This window comes from Mustela putorius, unplaced genomic scaffold (assembly GCF_011764305.1).
Source record: "Mustela putorius furo isolate JIRA1106 unplaced genomic scaffold, ASM1176430v1.1 tig00000129_pilon_pilon_pilon, whole genome shotgun sequence".
Lineage (NCBI taxonomy): Eukaryota > Metazoa > Chordata > Mammalia > Carnivora > Mustelidae > Mustela > Mustela putorius.
The window spans coordinates 17,500,773-17,522,111 of NW_025421290.1; the positions used below are offsets into that span (position 1 = coordinate 17,500,773).

Genomic DNA, 21,339 nt, shown 5'->3' on the forward strand with positions numbered 1-21,339 from the left:
CTAGAATCTGCCTTTGGGATGGTATGATGTGTTTCTTCCTTCTTTCTTCCAGTTGAAGGTACGTTATGTGTACCTTCCTTTCCATTCCTGTTTCATAAAAGAGGTGCATTTAGGTCTGGATTTGCTCTGCTACTGAAGAAGCTGGTATAACACAGGATGTTTAGACAACTTGACTTTCCATCTCGCTTTTTGAGATGGGGGCCAGGCAGGGTGGGTGGGCTGGGCTCTTTGTAGGTAAAGACCCTGAACCCTGTTGTAATGAAAACATATACTAAGTAGTATTTCCATATGCCATAATTAGCAACATCCTATAGACCCAGTTATAGTGGTGTTCATATTGACCCTCTACTGCTAGGCTTTTTTTTTTTTTTTTAATTTAGTCTTTATTTTTGAATTAATGTTTCTATAACAAAAAAACCTGAGTGTGTGCCAAGTGTTGTAAAGAGCTGCGTTTATCCTACTATCAAGCTGATTGGGCAGGCCAATGCTACAGTATTCCAAACCGGGTTGTGAAACTAGCTAGCTGTGAGGTCTAAAGCAAATTACCAACAAAGGGGTCTAAGGGGACACACCTACTAGGTGGTAGACTCAGTAAGGCAGACTCAACATTAAAGACTCAGTATGGTAAATCTGTTAAATTCCCATTACGTTAAAAAATACGAGGACCCCAAAGAGCTTTGGTTTATGTGAATCATATCTACTGATAGAGAAAGAAATGAAAACTCAAAACATGTAAAAATAATTTAGTTTATTTTAAAATAAAAATATACCCATTACATATTGATAGAAATAACATTTTTATGAAAGAAGTTACAGTTTCCAAAAGGATATGTAGTGAGAAGAAGGACTTCATTTTACATTTTTGCAAATCTCAAATGTCTGGCTTGGTAGAAGACAGCTAGGTTCTCGTCTGCTTCTGCATTCCGTCTGTTGAGGTATGTAGTTTTGTTTGAAGTATATGAAAACAACCCAGCCTCTCAACAACATGTACTTGGAAAAGAAAGGAATATTTTAATAACCCTTTTGAATAATTGTAGCGATTCTTTGAAACTAAACTCCAACCAGTAGAAGTTACTCCCAGTTTAGTCGTTAAATGGAATCCAAAGCCATGTCAATGAACTTTCATGCCCTTGGATTAAGGTTCATTGGCCTGTTTGTATTTTGAATGGATCTTCTAACTGTGCATGGTTTTATGACATCATGCTTGGTCGTGTGGAAAATTTCGTTTGGCCAGTTACACAGATCCTCCAAATATGTCAACCTTTCCATAGTTGATATTTTAAAAATTCACATTTGCTAATACTAACACTTACCTTTGCAGAAAACTCTGTTGTGTTTTCTGCAAAAATAAGTGTTAGTATTAACAAGTGTGAATCTGATGGACCGGGTTGTCCAGTGAAGCTAAGTCATCCTATGAGGGAGCTTATAAACCCTTGACAGGTCATTTGGCAACACAGCCAGGGTGGGGAGGAGCTGTACCATCCCAGACATTCACTCCTGGCTCTGCACACCAAATAGCATAGAACACTCATCACCCCCTCATACCAAATGATGCGAGCTCCTGGGGGCAGGCAGCAGCCTCAGATGGCTCACAGCGATACAAACGCTCTTTCTGCACAGGGAGATATCGAAGGTATGGAGAAGCAGATTCTGAGTTTGAACCAGAAGAAGGAGAACCTGCTGGTGGACCTGAAGGCTGCCATACTAACCCTTCACCAGCATTTACAGCAAGACCAACCAGCATTAGAACAAGAAATGCTGTCAAGCGGAGCATCAGAGGAGGAGGGAGTGGCCGAGAGGGATTCTGAGTGGAAGGTGGGTAGGACTTCAGGCTAATGTTGGTCCCACTCCCCCACGGGAGTGCTGAATCGGTGTTATTTGTCCCCTGAAAAGCCTGTGGCATCTAGGGTGAGGGCCTATGGGATTTTTTTTTTAATTAAAGATTTTTATTTATTTATTTATTTGATAGACGGAGATCACAAGTAAGCAGAGAGGCAGGCGGAGAGAGAGAGAGAGGAGGAAGCAGGCTCCCCGCTGAGCAGAGAGCCCAATGCGGGGCTTGATGCCAGGACCCTGAGATCATGACCTGAGCTGAAGGCAGAGGCTTTAACCCACTGAGCCACCCAAGCGTCCCTGGCCTATGGGAATTTTAAAAGTGGAGCTATTTGCCTGAAATTGTTCACTAGGGAATATAAATCCTCAGGCTGGGTCTGTTCTGAACTCAACCTGGAATTCTTAGGCCCAGGTTCCTTGAGGTGTGAATGGAACTCCACGGGCAGGAGGCTGGGAGCATTCCTGGAAGGATCTTTGTCCCAACCGGTTAGCTCAGTGCAAAGTCAAAAATGGACCTGACCCCACTCTAAGCCCGCTTGGAGCCCACAGTGGTGGATCCCATTTTGAACTGTTGGAGGACGGGCCACAGGGAGCGATGTGGGTAAAAGGGATATAGATCTGACCTGCGTGGGTGGGTGGGCTTCTTGAATTAAGCGAGTGAACAATTAGCTACATAAAGATGCAGCCGGGCCGGGATCCTGGGGATGTTGACCAGCAAAGCGGCTATAAGTGTTTGTGCTGTGCCTTTCAGGTGAACAAAACCGGTTCCATGTCTTTCCTGCCAGCGCTCACGGAAGAGGCGGAAGAGAGCTCCCTGAAGAGCGAAGTAAGGAACATGATTTTCTCATTATATTGCAGGAGAACCGATCGCTAAAAGAAGTTCAGTTCAATGGGAAGCTCTTAAAAATGAATGGAAACACAAGGATTTTAAAACATAATGCCACTGTTTTATAAGGGCGATTGAAGCCATTCTCCTACATTATTAATGTCAAGAGCGTCTAAATCTACTTCTTGCCCGAGTGGGAGAAATGCAATTCAGACACACTCGTTAGCAGAAGGGAGGAGGTGCAGTTCTTAGTCATATCCTGACTTCTGAGTATATCCTCTGAAGTTGGGAGAGTATGTTGCTGGGTTGGCACTCCTAGTGTGCTTTGTAGAACTTAATTTTTTCAGATTTGAATTAGTGTGAAACAGCATTGTGTTAGCAGCTAACACCACTCATCCTTACGACTTCGTTAGAACAGATTGAAGGGGACATGGATAGTTGTCTTTCCTGGTATTAATTTTCGTTTCATACTTTAAAAACAAAAGTTATGATGGGTCTTGTGCCGAAAGGAAGAAAATTGCAGCAATCGGTCTTCTCTGTGTCTCACATGTCACCACTAGACACTTTCTCTGCTCATTTTATGGACTAGCACCACTCTCACATGGAACCACCGGCTTCCCTGTAGACCAGGACAGCATGGAACAGGGGGTAGGACAAGGGAGAGCGCAGGCACGCTGCACGCTCAGACCACCAGCTTTGTAATCTGATGATGCCCCTTCACGGCAGACGGAAGAGTGAGAACAGAGGAGGAACTGGGGCCAAGAATAGACAGCCTGGGCGTGTGGTTCTAATTTAAGACCTCTATTTGTCTCTGAGCTGATACGTTTATAATATCCCCTGTTTGTCTTTGGCAACAGCAAAACGCATGTTCATCAGGCCGTTATTTAAAGATAACATTTAAGGTTACATTTACCAAAGCAGATGAAATTCCTAAAGCGCCATTTGAAAGAACCTTCTCGAGAGATGTGAGCTGACTTCCAACTTTTCAGAATATCTTTTAGGCTTCAGGAAGGTCAACCGCATTTGGACTCCTGTGACTTAGTTAGCCGAAGAAAGGGGTGAAAAACAGGAGGTGGGGAATTAAGGGCTATGGTTACACTGCCTGATAAACTGAGTTTTCCAGGAGAGCTAAGTAGGATGCTGTGAGGATGGTAGGAAATGACTTCGTCACTAATCCCTTGATTACTGTGTTAGAACGGAGATAAGAAAGCAGAGCCGTCTTCTGGGTCTTGGTCTTCACTCTGGAAGCATGATAGGGATGTGGAGGAAGATAGAGCATCCTCGTCCTCTGGAACCATCGTTCAGGTAATGCTGAGCATAACCAAATGGGTGGTTGAGAGTTCACAGGGACAGTAAAGGACGTAAGTCCAAGGAATTTCTTGGTTGAAAGACTGTTAGGGAGGGAACTTGCGGGGGCTGAATTTGTTGTAAGTTTCTCACCATTACTTCTGCACAAATTCAAAAACAGCCAAGTACTTGCTTATTATTTGCATTTCTGTTGTGTACTCAATGATAACAGGAGAGTATTTTCTGAGAATTCCATATGCAAGAATTCAGACTAACATGATCAAAGGAGCCCTTCTTTATTTTTTTTTAAGATTTTTTTTTTTTTTAATGTATTTGACAGAGCGATCACTAGCAGGCAGAGAGGGGGGGGAAGCAGGCTCCCTGCTGAGCAGAGAGCCTGATGCGGGGCTCGATCCCAGGATCCCGGATCATGATCTGAGCCCAAGGCAGAGGCTTAACCTAACACTGAGCCACCCAGGCGCCCCTAGGAGCCCCTCTTTAAAAGGTTCACCATAGTGTTTCAAAGCATTTGACACACCTCTCTTTGGGGAGTAATTGGAAGAAGAGTCTCCCTTTAATCCTCTTTTTTGAACAAGGTAGTGTGTAATGTGTATTAATCTCTTTTTGTTCATTGTGACCTTCCAAACCTTCTCCAGCCTCTCAGACTAAAGGCCAAGTGCCCTTACCTTGGAAAATCATTATAAGCTAATGTGAAAACGATGTTTTCCCCTTGTTCTGAAATATCCCAGCATCATGGCCACCTGCCTCCGGATCCTGGCTCTGGTCCAGGGCTCCCCCCTGCCCCTCCGCCCCCAGGCCAGTCCTTTCATTAAACCTCAGCACCAACTCTGCCTCTTGACTGGTTCCTTCCCTCTCTATCTGAGATGTAGTCAGTCTCCTCACCTCCAGCAAGTCTTTCTCCCTCGTGGTCCCACCCTTCTAAACCAGCTGAGCATCCCAAAGCCCAGACTGTCTTAGAGACTGCCTTGTATGCCCGGAAGGCCCTTCTCTCCCAGCCGGCCTGTAGACAGCGTGCTCAGTGACCCGCCAGGGCCTGTCATCTTCCACCTCCTCCAAGAAGCCTCCGCCTTCCCTTCATCCTGGAAGCATTCTGAACCTCAGTTGGGACTTAACCACACTTTTATGCACATACAGACACAGTTCAGCGAATGGCAAAGAATTGATCTTTTACATGTTTATGTCCTGTACTGGGCTCAGCATGGTACTTTAATGCATTGACTTTCTCCATCCTGCTTCCCTTGGGTCATTTACTATGCTTCCTCTTGTTCATACCCAGAGGTCTTTACTGGGGGCTTCACACCTTTGGCCCCTGATTATAAATCAAATTTTTGCCCCTGGCTATGTTTAAATTGCCAATGACTATTAAAACATCAGTGTAGTGCCCCTTAATGAGTCCTAATCCTTACTAATCTCTCCAGCTTTAGACACTATCAGCATCTTTTCCTTCGTGAAATGCAGGGTTCCTTTGGCTTTCTAAATTCTGCGCCCTCTGGTCTCCTCTCCCTGCAACCCCTCCTCTGTCACCTTCTCTTGCCCCAGCCACATGATGGTGGACATTTGTCTGGTGTTCTGTCCCCTTCTTTCCTTCATTTCCCTCAGGGCAGTTTTATCTCCTGTAGGTTTGGTAGTCCCCTCTGTGCCAGTGATCCCCGCATCAAGCCTCTTGTCTTGACTTTTCCTTTAAGTCTGTTTTACATTTCTACCTTGCTGATAGATTTCTCTTTTTGGAGGTGTTTCCTTCATCTCAAGTCATTTTACCAACTTCTTCAAACACCGCTGCTTCTAATTTCTCCATGTCTGTTGATGGCACCACAATTTCCTCAGAGTCTAAGACAAACTTCAGAGTCTTGTCAGGTACATCACGTCTCTTGCCTTCCATGTCCAGTCAGTGGCCAAGTGATGTCCATTCAGTCTTGACATCCTCCTTCCCATGATTTTGCCATCCTATTCCAGGCAGTTGTGACTCTGCCCTGGACTTGTGGAATAGCCTTCTAATTGGTTTTAGAGCCTCCAGTTATTTTGCTGAGTGCATCTTAGTAACTGATGACTCTCCCTTAAACCATGATCTGATTACCAGATTCTGATTATCTGCTGAGTAAAATGCATTCTTCTTAGCCTTTCCAGATTTCACTATCCTGACCTCCCTTTCTAGTTTTGCCTAAGCTTTACTTTTAGTTCTGATTTGTACCTTTCTAATAGCATCTCTTGTTTTCAGTATAAGAAGCTGAAAAGTAACATTTTGTTAGTTACGTTTAGATGCTTTCTATATGTCATCTTGTTGAGTAATCACATGCATGAGTAAGGTCGTTGTGGTCCCACCTCATAGGCTCAGAGAAGCCCAGTTAACTTATCTGAGATCATGCAGCTTGTAACAAACAAGATTCGTCGATTATATTTTTCCTACCACATGATATTAATTATTTGTGTCGATATGATTTTCCCAATGTTTAACCTTGGTTAACTTAATTGGGAGTGCTGGGTCAAAGTATACATCCATTAAGTGTCACACACATTATCAAACTAGAAAGTTTGCCCTCTGGAAACACCATATCCGTTTTTTTCCTTACAGGAATGCATGGAAATGCCCCAAACTGACATGGGTTATTTTCAGTTTTAGCCAGGCTTATCCAGTGGTTTAAATAACATTTATGTTCTAAGAATGTTGAATATGTGTTTATTGACTTTTGTATTCTTATTTTTAAAGATGTATTTATTCACTTGAGAGAGGGAGAGCACGTGTGCACATGTGCAAGAGGGGTGGGGTGGGGGGAGGCAAAGTGGGGGAGAGTCTGAAGCCCAGTCCCTTCTGAGTAAGGAGCCTGATGTGGGGCTTGATCTCATGACCCTGAGATTATGACATGAGCCAAAACCAAGAGTTGGACCAGGATGGGGACACTTAAGTGATTCTGCCACCCAGGTGTTCCTGTTTTGTATTCTTCTTTTATGAGTTGCTTGCTCATGCCCTTTGACTTTTTCTCTACATAGGGTTTGATGTTTTCCTTACTGACTTATAAGGATATATATTAAGGATATTAACACATTGTAAGCTATTATCTGTCTGTTCATTTATTTTTAACTTAGGTTATGATGCTTTGGAAGGTAAACATTATTATTTTTTTATGTTGCTAATACTAACATTCTTTCCCTTTCTTGTCATGCTTTCAAAGTCTTCCCCACTGCTAGATTAGAAAAAGAGTCACTTTTTTGTAAGAGAGTTTTTTGGGTATAACTTTTACATTTAAATAGTAGATACAGGGGCACCTGGGTGACTTAGTTGGTTGATTGACTGACAAGCTCTTAATTTTGGCTCAGGTCATGATCTCAGGGTTGTGAGATCAACCTCTATGTTGGACTTAATGCTGGGCGTGGAGTCTGCTTGAGATTCTCTCTCTCCCTCTCTCCCTCTACCCCCCCAACCCTGCTTGCACTGTCTCTAAAAATTAATTAATGAATATTAGATACAATTAGAATCCATTATTAGGAGTGAGACAGTGATTTGGTTATACTTTCTCACGAAATACCAGAATAGCTCCCAAATTTAATAAGTTAATCTTTCCCCCTTTTATTTGAAAGGTGGACTTTAGCATATAATTTCACTTAATTTTAGTTCTATTAATCCACTTAAATACAGAATTGTATAGATTTCCTTGTAGGTTCCTCATTAACTAGAGAGCTTTGGAAAATTCAAGTCTTTCAAATAAAGACAAACCTGAGGGAACTGATTTTTTCCCCCCCTAACGAACCAACTTTTCTCAAAATGTGCCTGACTTTTCTGGACATTTCTGCAATCAAGTGATACGTAAAATGAGCCAAGGCAGGAAGTTTTCTGGACTTCTAGTTCTCTTCTTTACAGGAGGCAGCTGAGAAAATAAGCACATGTGATAATCCAGTGGCCCAGAGTCTTACATCAGACTCACCGAGTCCCAACCAAAGAGAGGAGGTAAGTAAGTCCCTACCGGTAACAAGCAAACTGCTCGGGTACCTGGGCGAGCACACAGAGCTGACCAGCTCTCTGTGTTTGCAATACTTTGTATATCAAGGCAAGAGTTCTTTGTCAACTTAAGCATCTTCATATGTGCTGGCAAGCTGGAGGACTGGAAGATTTGCCATCAGTGACCTAGCATGTAAGCATGGTGCAGAGCGAGGAAGGATTTAGCGCTTGCTCACCCTTAAATATCCAGAGCTAGCTAGCCTTTCCACCAATAGCTACTTCTTTCTTCTGTAGCTGTAACTTATGTAACAAATTTGTGTACAGTGGTGCTGGCAGGGGGGAGACTAGAGATGTTTGTAGAATTGACTGTAAAATATTAAGGAGTAAATTCAAAGCATCGGTATTTTGACATGAAATACAGCCACCGCCAGAAAATTAGCTCGCACTTTAACTGAATCCTGTTACTTCGATCAGTGGCCTGTCAGTGCAGAAACCAAGCTGTGTGACATTCACCAAGCGAGAGCCTGACTTGGATGCTAGAGCATCAGCAAAGTCATGTGAAGAATGTGGACTTGTGGACCCCAAGGCATAATGAAGTCAGGGATTGAAGCATGGTGGCCTGGCCCCTGAGCCCAGTAAGGGGTTGGGTATTACTAATTTATGGTTACGTGGTAGAGAGGACATAATTCTCTTTAACAAGAAATGCTTGGGGTAATACTTTTGAGTGCCCCCCCCCCTGAAATGCACAATCATAAAACAGTCACTTAAATCATTTCTGGTTTTAGAATTTAGGGCTGCCATTTAGAAGAGATATTTAGCAGGGGTATAATTGTGGGGGGAAACTGTAGACTCTGAATGAAAAGATGGTAGAGCTGTGTTACCTCAGGCAAGTAACTAACACATGGGCCCAAGCTTCTCAGAAGCAAAGTGGTAAAATGAGTGGTGAGTGAATTGCTTAAGCATTAAATGAACTTAGGTTTCTTTGACTATAAAAAGGGGTGGGTGAACTGGTTACTGGCAGGTTTCCCAGGCCACCTTTGCAAGTGCAGTTTCTATGGTTGCAAATATTCTTTTTTCCCCTTCCGTTCACCTTTGGATTCTCTTCAGTGTCAAATAACTAGCAAGTAAAGCCCAGATTAGTTACCCAGCTTCCTTGTTTTCTCATTAATTCAACGAGTTAGTGAAAAAGGAAAGAAACTCAATATTGCCATTAAAAAATGTGTGTGGCCCATGATAGGTGCTCAAATAATGTTTTTGAATAAATAAAGAAGGTCGATGGTAAATCTGTTATCACAGACTAATTAGGTAATATTAATGATTGTTATTTTGGCTGAGAAAAAAAGAGGATCCCCCAATCTTTGCCAGCAATATCTGAAAACTAGAAGTTAATTAGTTGACTGGCAGTTGGTGTTTGGCCGTAAAATCACACCACTGTTGCTTTTAAGAAATCTGGATTTAAAAAAAAATCAGGATTAAAAAAAGAAAATTGAAACCAGGAGACTCCCAAGTGCAGACCCAGTTGTGCAGAGAAACAGAAGGCAATGGAAGACTTTCTTCAAGAAAGGTTATTCTTAAATAAAAATATTGACTTGAAGGCACGGGAGAAATAGTGTTTTGTTAGTAAAGATCATACAGGTGAAGTTAATACATGGTCGGAGGAGCAGGTGCAACTCAGAGACACTTCTGCTAAGCCAGCTTTCCTAATACTCACCATGTGTGTGAAAAATGGATATTTTCACACCCTGCATGTTGTTGTTACCACTTGCCTGTTTTGTTTACTTTTGTTGTACAAAATTCTGTAGACATTGGGAATTTTTCTGCCTTTGAGTTGAGTTAGGGTATACATTTGTGAACTATTTTAGATGCTAACACGTAGTTAGCAAAGTCTTATATAGAAAATATTGTAGTTTATCGTAATCATAATAAATACTTACTGAGATCAATAATCTTGTAGAGCAAACACAAATTCCTGAAAGCATTTCTCTAGAAGGGTTGATAGAATCTTTCAGTATTCTGGAAAAGGATGTGAGAAGCAAATACATCTGTGTATCAGATCTACTTTTACTTCCATATTGAAAATACCTAATATATATTTTTAAAGATTATTTATTTATTTGTCAGAGAGAGAAAGAGAGCGCATGTGCACACACACACACACACACACACACACACAAACGGGGAGCATCAGGCAGAGGGAGAAGCAGGTTTCCTGCTGAGCAAGGAGCCCAGTGTGGGACTCGATCCTAGGACTCTGGGATCATGACCTGAGCTGAAGGCAGACTGTTAACTGACTGAGCCAGGCAGGCATTCCTGAAAGCATCTGCTATATTATTAATAGAATACTCGATTTGGTATCCAGAAGAAATTTTTCTTTTGGATCAATAAGCCACCCAGGTGCTTCAGTAAGAACACATCTTATATCATGCTTGCTTTGTACTTTAGTGTAAGCACCTGAACTCAGTAATATTTGAGTATCTAGACAGTGAAAAGCAGTTTCAGGGACTCTCTCATAAGAACAGAAGAAAAATTTCCAGATTACCCCACTAAAGCTCATTAGTTGACTCACACTACTTTCAACAGGGAGAAATTTAGATGAGTAATAGCATGCATATCAGGGGGGGAAAAAAAAAAAGAAAAGCTACAATATTTTAAAATCTACTTGTTGAGTGTGTGGCACATTTCCTTGTATCCCAGCCGGTGTGTAAAGAGCCTTTTTTTCCTGTTTGATCAGAGCTCACAGCAATGTAAGCATTGCTTAATCATGTGTCACACAAATTCATACGCTGGCCAATTCGCTGCAAAGTTTCAGATACACACACCCACACCCTCTCACCTGTCTCCCGGGGCCCACTCGCTGTTTAATGAGCTGCGAAGCCCGTTTGCGTCCTCTGTGCCTGGGAACACCACCTGTGTACATGCGGATCGGCTGCTTGGAAACCTGGAGCACGAGGTCACGTGATAGTTGCTATGAGTGTGGAGGTGCATTTTTCTCTTCTTTCTTACTTCTTCTGCCCTTATTTACTTGTTTTCTCATAACTGGGGGAAATGCTGGAAGTTCCCAGCCTTTTGCAAGCTCAAATCTGCAAACTTGGGATTCCATGGCTTTTCACTGCTGGCTTATCTTTGGGTTTGTCATAGGGTGCCACACCTCCTCTCAAGGCTGCTGCTCTGGGCTTTTCCGACAAGCAAGGAGCTTTTGAGTCCACGGTGGAGAAATTTGGGCCCGAGCCTGCGGAAATCCTCCATGCCTGCAAGACCCAGGTGGCCGAGCTGGAGCTGTGGCTGCACCAAGCCAACGTGGCGTTCGAGCCGGAAACGTTAGATGCAGACATGCAGCATGTGGTGGAACAACAGCTGGTAGGGTGCCAGGTAAGGCTCCTGGGTTGGAGTTCATGGCTGGCCGCCTCACCAATCACCTTCCAAGACTGGGTGAAGTTCTCTTAAAGCAACAGTGCATTTCTTCCTGTTACTCAGACCCCTGTGTTTATCTTGGCCTCAGGTTTTTGTTCTTGGGGTACTTCTTTGAGATTTATGGAAGCAGAGTATTTGGAGAGACCGTAGTGGCTAAGAGCTCCGAATGTAGAATCTGGATCCAGCTCCGTCACATTAACTATGAACTTGGGGACCTTAGCTTTCTACCTCATTTTCCTCATGTGGTCAGTTATCTCATAGGACTTTGCAGGGTTCAATGAGATAAGTCACAAAAACCAGTGTCAGGTGTATCAAGTGTATGAGAAGGGCTCAGTGAAGGCTGTTACTTGTATTCATAGTAAGTCCTTAGAACTTCCATTCTTCTGAAGTGAAACCAAATAGCCTGACTTGCAAGATCACAGATACAGCATAAAAGGCCTTTGCTGCCATTTTACTGTGAATGCTCCTATCTCGCTGGGGGAGTGGCGGGGTGGGGGGCACAGGGGACAGGAAGATAAACCTTGCCTTTAGTCATTTTGAGTAACATTTGCTGCCTCGACCAAAAGGATGGGATCTCTCTGTCCCTCCAGGGAAAAGCTAGAATGATGACCTCACCACAGCATAATCCAGTGTCCCCAGGGGTGGTTAGATCACCCTTGGTCCAATATCTCAGCCTGATTGGCTCATTTGTCTGCCATAGTGGACACCAGGAATGAGGACATCCTCTCAGAGTGCCCCCGTATCACTGGCCCCACCACAGCGGAACTCCTCCCATGATAGCCCATTGGAGCTGCAGGTAGCCCCTCCTTGGTCATCCCCTTTCCGCACTAAGGTGCACAACCCTACGGTATCCAATGCCTGCTTCATAGGGTACCCAGTGGATAGGCAGACCTCCTTCCCCAGGAAATCCCCACCTCTGACACCCAAAGTCAGCTCTTGGTAGGGTGGGTTCCCTTAAATACTGGTGCTGCTGCGTGCCTGGTGAGGCCCAGAGGAGTCTGGAAAACACCATACCACGACACAGAGCAGTGTTGTGCTAAATGGCACCTGAGATGTTCAAGGTGTTAAGTCTCAGCCACGCAAAGCTCTGCAGGATAGATTTGCCCATTGATTGCTTTGCAGACCGGATGGACCCCATGCTGATTTCCTTGAGCACCACCAGAATCCCCTTCTCATGCCCTTGGAGAGAGATCAAGGATTTGGGGGCTGGCAATGGAAAGACACGACCACAAGGTGGCAGTAGCACACAACAGGCTTGCTTTGGGTAACATTTTGGCAGGAGCTCAAGGCCTGGGAAAGTCCCTCTCTCTGTAGGCGCCCTTCCAGAGGCTGTGGCAGGGAATAGAGGTGGGGCCATGACCTGGAAGGGAAGGAAAGCAGAGGAACTCCCAGGGAGCAGGGAATCCAGAGGGACTTGTGTGGTCTAGGTGATGTCAGAGAGCTCCAGAGGGCAGCAGAGGCGAGGGTCTTCCAGACCCCAGAGTTGTGTGTCGACGATAGGGAGCAGATGTGGGTCCCACTTCAAGTTTGGTGCCAGTAGAATTTGAGCTGATGGTTCTGGCCTGCTGTGAAAAAGTAAGCCCCAGGGGCGCCTGGGTGGCTCAGTGGGTTAAGCCGCTGCCTTCGGCTCAGGTCATGATCTCAGAGTCCTGGGATCGAGTCCCGCATTGGGCTCTCTGCTCGGCAGAGAGCCTGCTTCCCTCTCTCTCTCTCTGGCTGCCTCTCTGTCTACTTGTGATTTCTCTCTGTCAAATTAATAAATAAAATCTTTTAAAAAAAAAAAAAAAAAGTAAGCCCCAGAGGGGTGCTGGGTGGTTCAGTCATGATCCCAGGGTCCTGGGATTTAGCGCCACATTGGGCTCCCTGCTCAGCAAGAAGCCTGCTGCTTCCTCTCCCACTTCCCCTGCTTGTGTTCCCTCTCTCACTGTGTCTCTCTCTGTCAAATAAATGAAGTCTTTTTAAAAAAAAATAAGCAACATAGGGACCCAGAGAGGGGCCATCTTTGGCTTATTTGTAGAACATCATGGCACATAAAACTTAATATTGATATATATATAAAAAGCCTTCCTGTGGAAAACATGAAGTTTCCAGTGGGAACATGTCCAAAGGACAGGAGCAAACAGATCAGTCAAGAAAAAAACTATATTTGGTCATTTAATATTTGAGAAGAAATTGTTCAGCCTTGATTGTTAAGAACATGTGAACCAAAACAGCTGTTGTTTTGTTCCCATGTTGCCTTGGCAAAAATTATATCATCCTGGAAAACTCTGGGTGCACTATTCTGTGATTGTCTCAGTGTTTGGGGAGGTCAGGTATCAGAATATACAATGTCCATCTTATTTGACCTAATAACACCATTACTTTAAATGTACCCTCTGAAAATAACCCAGAAAGAAAAATATTTGTGGCAGTGTTAATGACACATGTGAAGGACTGGAACCAGCTTAAAGGCTTCCCAATAAGGAAGTTACATGAATCACGGAATATCCACTTGCAGCTAGCAAAGTGGGAATCATGAAGCATATGTCTATAGACACGTGTAAAATTATAAAGTATACCTAAAATAGCTACATGGAAAAAAGGAGCACAAAATTGTAATACACTCTGTAGCCACTGTAAAATCTATGATTACGTGTTAAGTGTAGAGGAGTCTGTAGAGGATACAGGTAGTTTGCTTGGATAATGGAGTTACAAGGATACATTCTTTGAAAATTTTGGTTTTGTTCTTACAGATTTTGTTTATTAGAGAGAGAGAGAGAACGAACGGGGGGGAGGGGTAGAGGCAGAGGGAGAAGCAGACTCCCCGCTGAGCAGGGAGCCCAATTCGGGGCTTGACCCCAGGATCCTGGGATCATGACCTGAGCTGAAGGCAGACGCTTAAGGACTGAGCCACCCAAGTGCCCGTGTTTTTTGTTTTTTTGAGATTTCTTTAAGTAATGTATACAGCTACTGTGGGGCTCAAACTCATAACCCCAAGATCAGGAGTCACATGTTCTGCCCACTGAGCCCCCCAGGCACCCCTGAAAATGTGTTTTAAGCATAGTGTCTCCTTCAGTTTCTCTCAAAGAGCGGAACTTGTTCCTAGTCGAGCAAGTTTTAGCGCACACAACCCCAGTGCTGAAGTGGGACTCCAAATGCTGCTATTGCTTGGTGTGTACTCAGCCAGTTGGCGTGACCGCTTGGGCTACAAAGTCCCAGAGGAGGGCTGGCTCGACCTGTTGGGGAAGAATACAGTGACGGTGACTTACAGGGAAACTTACTTCATCTAGCGGATTTATTTTTAGATCCGTGTGTAAGTTGGCCAGTTGTATCAATGACTAAGTGTTTTAGGTTCCAAATTACTTCTTCTGTCATCTTCTTCTGATATTTTAGAAGTTTATTTAACTTGAAAAAGAGAAGGGAAGGAACCTTCCAAGGGTTCTGTGAAATTCTTTTGCTATTATTACGACTCGACTCTTGGATTGGAACAGGAAAAGGTTAGGAAAGTTTGGGATGGGGGGAGGCGTGGAAAAATAATAGCATAGACTGTGTGTCAAGCACTGGCCAGAGTGCATGGACTTTAACTCCTATTTCCTCCGAGTAACCCTAGAAGGTAAGTTCTGTTAGTACCCCCATTTTGCAGATGACCTGAAGGCCCATTCATGCACGGTAAGGTGTTCAGGTTTACCCAGCTGCTAAGTGGGATCTGAACTCAGTCGACTTCCAGTGTCTGTGTTTTTGTTTTTGTTCTAAGTTTGTTTGTTTGTTCATCTAAGTAATTTCTGTATCTAACATGGGACTCGCACTCACTACTCTACAAGAGTCACGTGCTCTTCTGACTGAGCCAACCAGTGTCTGTTCTTAACCACTGTGCTATGCTGGTTACATTCAACTGTATTTTCTAAAGGGATTATAGAGTCACTGATTTTAGATTATTTTGGAGGGTGACATCTGTAGTTTGAGATTGGTTTGGTTGTACCCCCGTCCGAAAGCTCAAGAATTACGTGGAAATTGTTGTTGCTTTCCCAAGGTCCCTTCTAATCTGTGGTTCTGATACTTATTACATATACTAGGTAGACAGAGGGAATCTAGCTCATTTTAGAGTGTAATGCTTGTTCAAGACCAAAACCATGAACACTCCAGTGACTGTGTTTCCTAGGCCATGCTAACAGAGATCGAGCACAAGGTCGCCTCCCTGCTGGAGAGCTGCAAAGATCGAGGGCCGGGAGACAGTGGGGCCACTCAGCAGGAGGCTGAAGCTCTGTCTGTGAAACTAAAGACTGTGAAGTGCAATTTGGAAAAAGTCCAGATCATGCTTCAGGAGAAACACAGCGAAGACCAGGTAAAACACGGCCACATGCAGGGGTGTGGGGGTGGATGATATGGGACAGCTACCAGGAAGGAGTCTGGCAGAGGTGGTGAAACGGCTACTGAAGAATTCCACGGAGTACGGAAGATGGAGCCTTTTTTTTTTTTTTTTAAACAGAGAGAGAGAGATCACAAGTAGGCAGAGAGGCAGGCAGAGAGAGAGGGGGAAGCAGGATCCCCGCTGAGCAGAGTGCCCGATGTGGGGCTCGATCCCAGGACCTTGAGATCATGACCTGAGCTGAAGGCAGAGGCTTTAACCCACTGAGCCACCCAGGCGCCCCAAGATGGAGCCTCTTAAAGCTAGAAGGGATGGCCATGTTGACTCTTGTTCCTGGTCCCATTTTACCTTGTGGTTTTCCTACCTGGGCTGCTGTTGGTGACAGTGTAGGTTTGGTTTGGGTTGGTTTGATTGGTTGGATGGTTCTTGCTAGTAATGAGGCAGTGGAAGCCTTCTTCTTAAAGGAAGGGTAAGTTTTAAAGAAAATTTGTGATTCTGGTTGACTGGAAAATAAAGCTCTTAAGAAGATTAAGATTTGATATCAGGAATTTAAAATGTGTTTCCACGGTCCTTCTTGTTACTCATTTACAAATATATATGCTGATCAAAGTATCCTACAGTTACAGTGTTCTTGAGACTTTGAAAAGACTTCTGTGTTTATAAATGCAGATACACATCTATGAGTAGGGTCTTACTATGTGAGAGTTGTGTCTGTACTTAGGAGATGGTGGTTCCCACTCAGAGAACTTACAGTCACAGAAATAAGATTGGCTGGATATACACAGGCTTCAAAGTTCTCCTTTCATCCTCCTGTGTTCTCTCTTTTTAAACAAAGATTCTGGACATAAGGGAAGTTTGAATGCATAAGCATAACTATCTTTTGGTTTTTTGTTTTTGGTTTTTTTTTTTACTTTGTTCTTAAAACAGAAAAGCAATACATTTCCTGGCTTTTAGTAATTCATTGGATGAATTACACTGAGGAAACAGGAGGACCACATCATCAAATACAATGGTTTTTTGCAGTTGTTTTGAAATAAGTACATGAAATCATAGCATATAATTACAGTAAATACGAAAATACAGTCACTTACTTTATATAAAACTTGTCCATCATGTAGTCTCATTATTAGAACTGAAATAAAGTGAGTCTTTTTTTTTTTTTAAATACCCCACCATCATAAAATTTTTTGCAGCATTCTGCCATTCTAAAGAGACCTTCAGAGCATCAAAACGATCTCCAACCAGATAACCTTTCTGCATTTGAATCTATTGTAACCGAAAGGCCACAGTTCGGCAGACAAAGAGATTTCCAGCAGCAACAGGTAATTGCAGATAGAAGGATAGGAATAAAGCTTTGCATGGACTCTTCCTTTGAACTAAGTACCAAACTGCCATTGGGGTGTTTTCTTATGTGCCTGGATGGAAAGTGTGGTATCCAGGTGTTACTGCGTATTGAGCGTGTGCGGTATGGGCTGCTTTGCTTTCGTCTTCTGCAGGTGGGGGCTCTGACTTTGCTACTTCATTAACTTGCACCTTATTTCAAACTAAGCAAATACCTTCAAGGTGAACTTGCTTCTGTAACTGTAACATCTCTCCCCCTATTGTTTCAAAATGTGTTGACATACTTTGGGGAATATTCCACGTGTGTAATATGTATTGTATATATATTTGGTCATTCTGTGAACATTTTAAGTAGGTTTTTGAGACGTAAAAGTTAATGAGAATAAGCAAGCAAGAAAAGGAAGTAGTAACTAATAATTGAGGAAGTGGCTCAGAATGAGATCTCAACAGAAGAAACCACTGACCACTAATTGAAAACTTTGGACCACTTGAATCTCCCCCAATTGTAGGTTCTGGAGTTAAAACCAATGGAACAGAAAGATTTCATCAAACTCATCGAAAATAATGCCAAGAAAATGTGGCCCCAGCATTGCCAACCTGGTAAAGATACAACTCAGCAGTCATCTGAAAGGTAAAACATTTTTAGAGTTGGACGTTCAGCAACTTCTATGGGTGGGAGAGTTAAGAGCATTTCTTTTTTTTTTTTTTTTAAAGATTTTATTTATTTATTTGAGAGACAGACAGTGAGAAAGAGCATGAGCAAGGAGAAGGTCAGAGGGCGAAGCAGACTCCCCATGAAGCTGGGAGCCTGATGTGGGACTCGATCCCAGGACTCCGGGATCATGACCTGAGCTGAAGGCAGTCGTCCAACCAACTGCGCCACCCAGGCATCCCAAGAGCATTTCTTTTTAAATCACTTGTAAAACACTGCTGAATGTAATAAAATTTCTGTATGTTGATGATCCTTTTCACCTTTTTATTTTTCTTTAACAGCATTCGGGCATCAAACCCTGAAAACGATGCTCCAGACTCTGTCTTGTCAGCTCAGGGCCACAGTGGGGATAAGTGGCAATATTTACATCACGAACTCTCATCAAAACTCGGGCTCCCGCTACCTAAGCAGGTGCAGCCTCAGGTCAGTACATGCCTACACAGTATAACTAATAAGCACGTTGATCTTTGAAAATGCAACAAACATTCATCACATACACATCTCCCTTCTGTATTACGTAGTCCTTTATTTACAGAAAGCGAAGAATTCAAGTGCATTTTTCATTTGACTCACCCCTTTTCGCCCTCCTGGAAATCCTGCAGTAAAGGCCACTCCTTCATGCTTCTGTGGCACCCCGAGCTTCCCTAATCACGGCTCTTAGCGTCCTGTGTGCCTGTTGCTTTGTCTGTGTTTCCCATTGGGTGGTATGCCCGCCTGGTTCACATGATCAAATCGCAGTTTCGATATGTTAAATGAATAAAGGAATGAATAATAGAAGTTTTTTTAAAAAAAAACAAAACACTGTAAAAACAGCGCTGTATTACTGTCATCCCTTTATCAAGAGCTAATTTGCATTCTGGTGTACCAGCCCCCGTTGCCAGCGGTACCTGCATTCCACCAGCACGCGCTCTTACTGCCTTGGCAGGTTTTATTCGGACCACTCCAGCTGCGGCTGGATTTCTGTCTAACCAGGGAGCCCATGAGCAGAATAGCCCTGTTGCTCACAGCAGTCAAGCTCTTCTGCCTTCAGCTTTGCCCTCATGCTGCCCAGGCAGATGTGACCAGTCCTTTTCCCAGTTCTCCAGTCTGGTGGGAACTTTTCAGCTGTATTCTCCCGAGAACCTTCTGTAACCTGTTAAGGTTGAATTAAACCAAGACTGCTTCAGTCTCGGTTTCTCCTTGTCACACACACCGTAACACGTATGTGGTTCTCTTTCCAAAGTAGAACGTCCTCAAGAGTTCTTTCCCCCAAGCAGAGTCAGATACTGCCGCACCGTGAGCTTCGCCCTTACTCATGTTCCAGTCTGAAACTTTCTCTCTGCTAAAATCGCAGCGCATTTTTAATACTTATTTAACTTCTCGGTAATAATTCAGGAGGCAGATATGTCCCTGGAGGTGACTGTGCTGTATTCCAAGAGTTGGCTGTATACCGGGGGCCCCCCCTAAATGGGAAGAGAAACAGCTCACCTCATCACGTGAGGGGTATTGCTACTAAATTGAAAGATTAATGATTAATGATTGTACTCCGTTTTTCAAGGGATGCTTTATTTCCCCCCATTTTGATACCTAAATGGATCCTCAAGTGTCTAAGTAGCTTTTCATGACCTTTCAAACCTGTCCACAATATTTAAGATTTAACTGTTTTGTCTGACAGGTGACAGGGTAGCAGAAAGCCTGATGTGACAGTAACACGTGAAGGCCATTTTGCTGTTTTCTGTTAACATCGCCAGGATCTCAAATTGTAACAAGGCTCCCCTTTTTCATATAGGTTGCCACAAATATGAGTGTTCTGCCCAGTGTGAGTGTGTATAACTTTAGATACCCCACAACTGAAGAATTGAAAATATACACCATACAGCTGGAAGACCTGCGTCAAGAAGCCAGTAATCTGCAGACCCAGGTAGCAACGTCACATGTATTTTCCTCATGGCTGTATCAAAGAAAGGAAATGGGACGCTGTGAATTAGTCAGAATTGTCTTTATTGAATAAACAGTAGACTCATAATGGAGTGGATCCTAGAATTGCAAATAGAATCTCTTTCCAGCTCACATTTGGTAGTGGCTGCCTAATCATTGTGTACAAAGGCTTCTGAACCCACGTCCAGGATTGCCAGGAACAAGCAGCATTGTGTTTTTGTTGTTGTTGTTGTTTTAAGATATATTTGTTTATTTTAGCGATAGAGAAAGAGAGTGGGGGAGGGACAAGCCGACTCTGTACTGAGCACAGAGCCCGACATGGGGCTCCGTCCCAAGGACTCTTGAGATCATGACCTGAGGCCAAATCAAGTGGATGCTTAACCAACTGTGCCCCCCAGGTGCCCCCAACCAGGATGATTGTTGATTAGTATTGTCTGCAGCAGTGCTCTGTGATTGGAAGGGGGAGGAAGAAGGGGAGTATTGACAAGATTTACAACCTTGACTAGATTTAATGTTGAAATGGTATGCTGGGTCGTGTGCGGTTTCCACCAGAGAAGACGGTAGGAACCAGAGCCCACATGGGGCTCATTCGAGCTTTGGCTTGCGTCTAAATTACTTGTAACTGGTCAAGAATTCAAGGTGATCATGGGTTAAGAGAAAGAGGTGGCTGCAGCAGCTTATGCTAAAACATAAGGAGATCTGTGGCTCCCGAACTCACCAGGGCACCATGGCACCACCCTAGGTCCCCCCCTTGGAGTCGTACTTCTTCATCTTCATTTTAGTTATTTGTTCTTCTACCTACTTCAGGAAGTTTTCAAAACAACCACATTTAAAACAGTGTAACTTGTGGGGCACCTGGGTGGCTCAGTGCTTTAAAGCCTCTGCCTTCGGCTCAGGTCATGATCCCAGGGTCCTGAGATCGAGCCCTGCGTCGGGCTCTCTGCTCAGTGGGGAGCCTGCTTCCCTTCCTCTCTCTCTCTCTCTGCCTGCCTCTCTGCCTACTTGTGATCTCTGTCCAATTTAAAAAAAAAAATCTTAAAAAAAAAGTGTAACTTGTAATCTTCAACAGAAATCAGGGAAAATTTAGGCATAGGAAAGTAAAATCCTAATGATTTTACTTTTTCTTTTTTCCTCCTGATTCAGGAAAACCTGACAGAAGAAACATACATAAATTTGGATAAAAAGTTATTTGAGCTCTTTCTGACCCTCAGTCAGTGCCTTGGCAGTGTGGAGGAGACACTGCAGACACCTGGGCTCTTCAGAGGGGATGTCTGTGCACAGCAGGTGCACTATGAGGTAGGGAATTTCCAGCAAGCCCAGTGCCGGCCCATTGCTACAGGCAGCCCACCATTTAAGCCCAAGAAGAAGCCTTTTAAGATTAGAGTCCATTCCCTGTGTCTTCCTTCCTCTCTTCGCAGACGCTGGCTCTTGAGTTGAAAAAACTTTACTTAGCTATGGGTGACAAAAAGAATGACCTTGTGAAAGCCATGGCCTGGCCCGGGAGCAACACCAGTTTGTTTCTTGAATGTTTCAACAACCTCCAAGTCTACCTGGAGCACACCCAGGCCACAGCCACTGCTAAAAGCAAGTCCCTGAAAGCTGGCCTGGACTATAACCGCAGTTACCAGGTACGGAGCTAGGCACTTGGCTTTCTTTGGCACTGTTTTAGGTTAATTTCCGTTAATTCCATCATTCTTGGTGGCATTTGTGAATAG

At 43.7% G+C, this 21,339-nt stretch overlaps 1 protein-coding gene and 1 long non-coding RNA gene across 15 annotated transcripts in view; one reads left to right on the forward strand and one right to left on the reverse strand.

The window, feature by feature from the left end:
• The window catches only part of SYNE2 (spectrin repeat containing nuclear envelope protein 2), a 330,781-nt gene that overhangs the window by 219,941 nt on the left and 89,501 nt on the right, over window positions 1-21,339 (forward strand). For 13 of the 14 annotated variants that reach the window (XM_004738910.3, XM_004738907.3, XM_045070315.1 and 10 more), the window contains 12 exons: window positions 1,621-1,815; window positions 2,585-2,659; window positions 3,854-3,964; window positions 7,821-7,907; window positions 11,037-11,267; window positions 15,448-15,630; window positions 16,848-16,976; window positions 17,505-17,626; window positions 17,989-18,130; window positions 19,476-19,607; window positions 20,768-20,920; window positions 21,043-21,252. In XM_004738910.3, coding sequence (XP_004738967.1) covers window positions 1,621-1,815; window positions 2,585-2,659; window positions 3,854-3,964; window positions 7,821-7,907; window positions 11,037-11,267; window positions 15,448-15,630; window positions 16,848-16,976; window positions 17,505-17,626; window positions 17,989-18,130; window positions 19,476-19,607; window positions 20,768-20,920; window positions 21,043-21,252 — 1,770 coding nt within the window. Of the gene's footprint in view, window positions 1-1,620; window positions 1,816-2,584; window positions 2,660-3,853; window positions 3,965-7,820; window positions 7,908-10,738; window positions 10,878-11,036; window positions 11,268-15,447; window positions 15,631-16,847; window positions 16,977-17,504; window positions 17,627-17,988; window positions 18,131-19,475; window positions 19,608-20,767; window positions 20,921-21,042; window positions 21,253-21,339 lie in introns of those variants that run through there. The other variant, XM_013056997.2, reaches the window with a different exon arrangement.
• LOC106005949 lies at window positions 740-10,827 on the reverse strand. Its single transcript, XR_001179713.2, has 3 exons — window positions 10,732-10,827; window positions 9,833-9,911; window positions 740-990 (listed from the first exon to the last, which is right to left on the reverse strand). It is a non-coding gene; the product is annotated as an uncharacterized LOC106005949 (long non-coding RNA).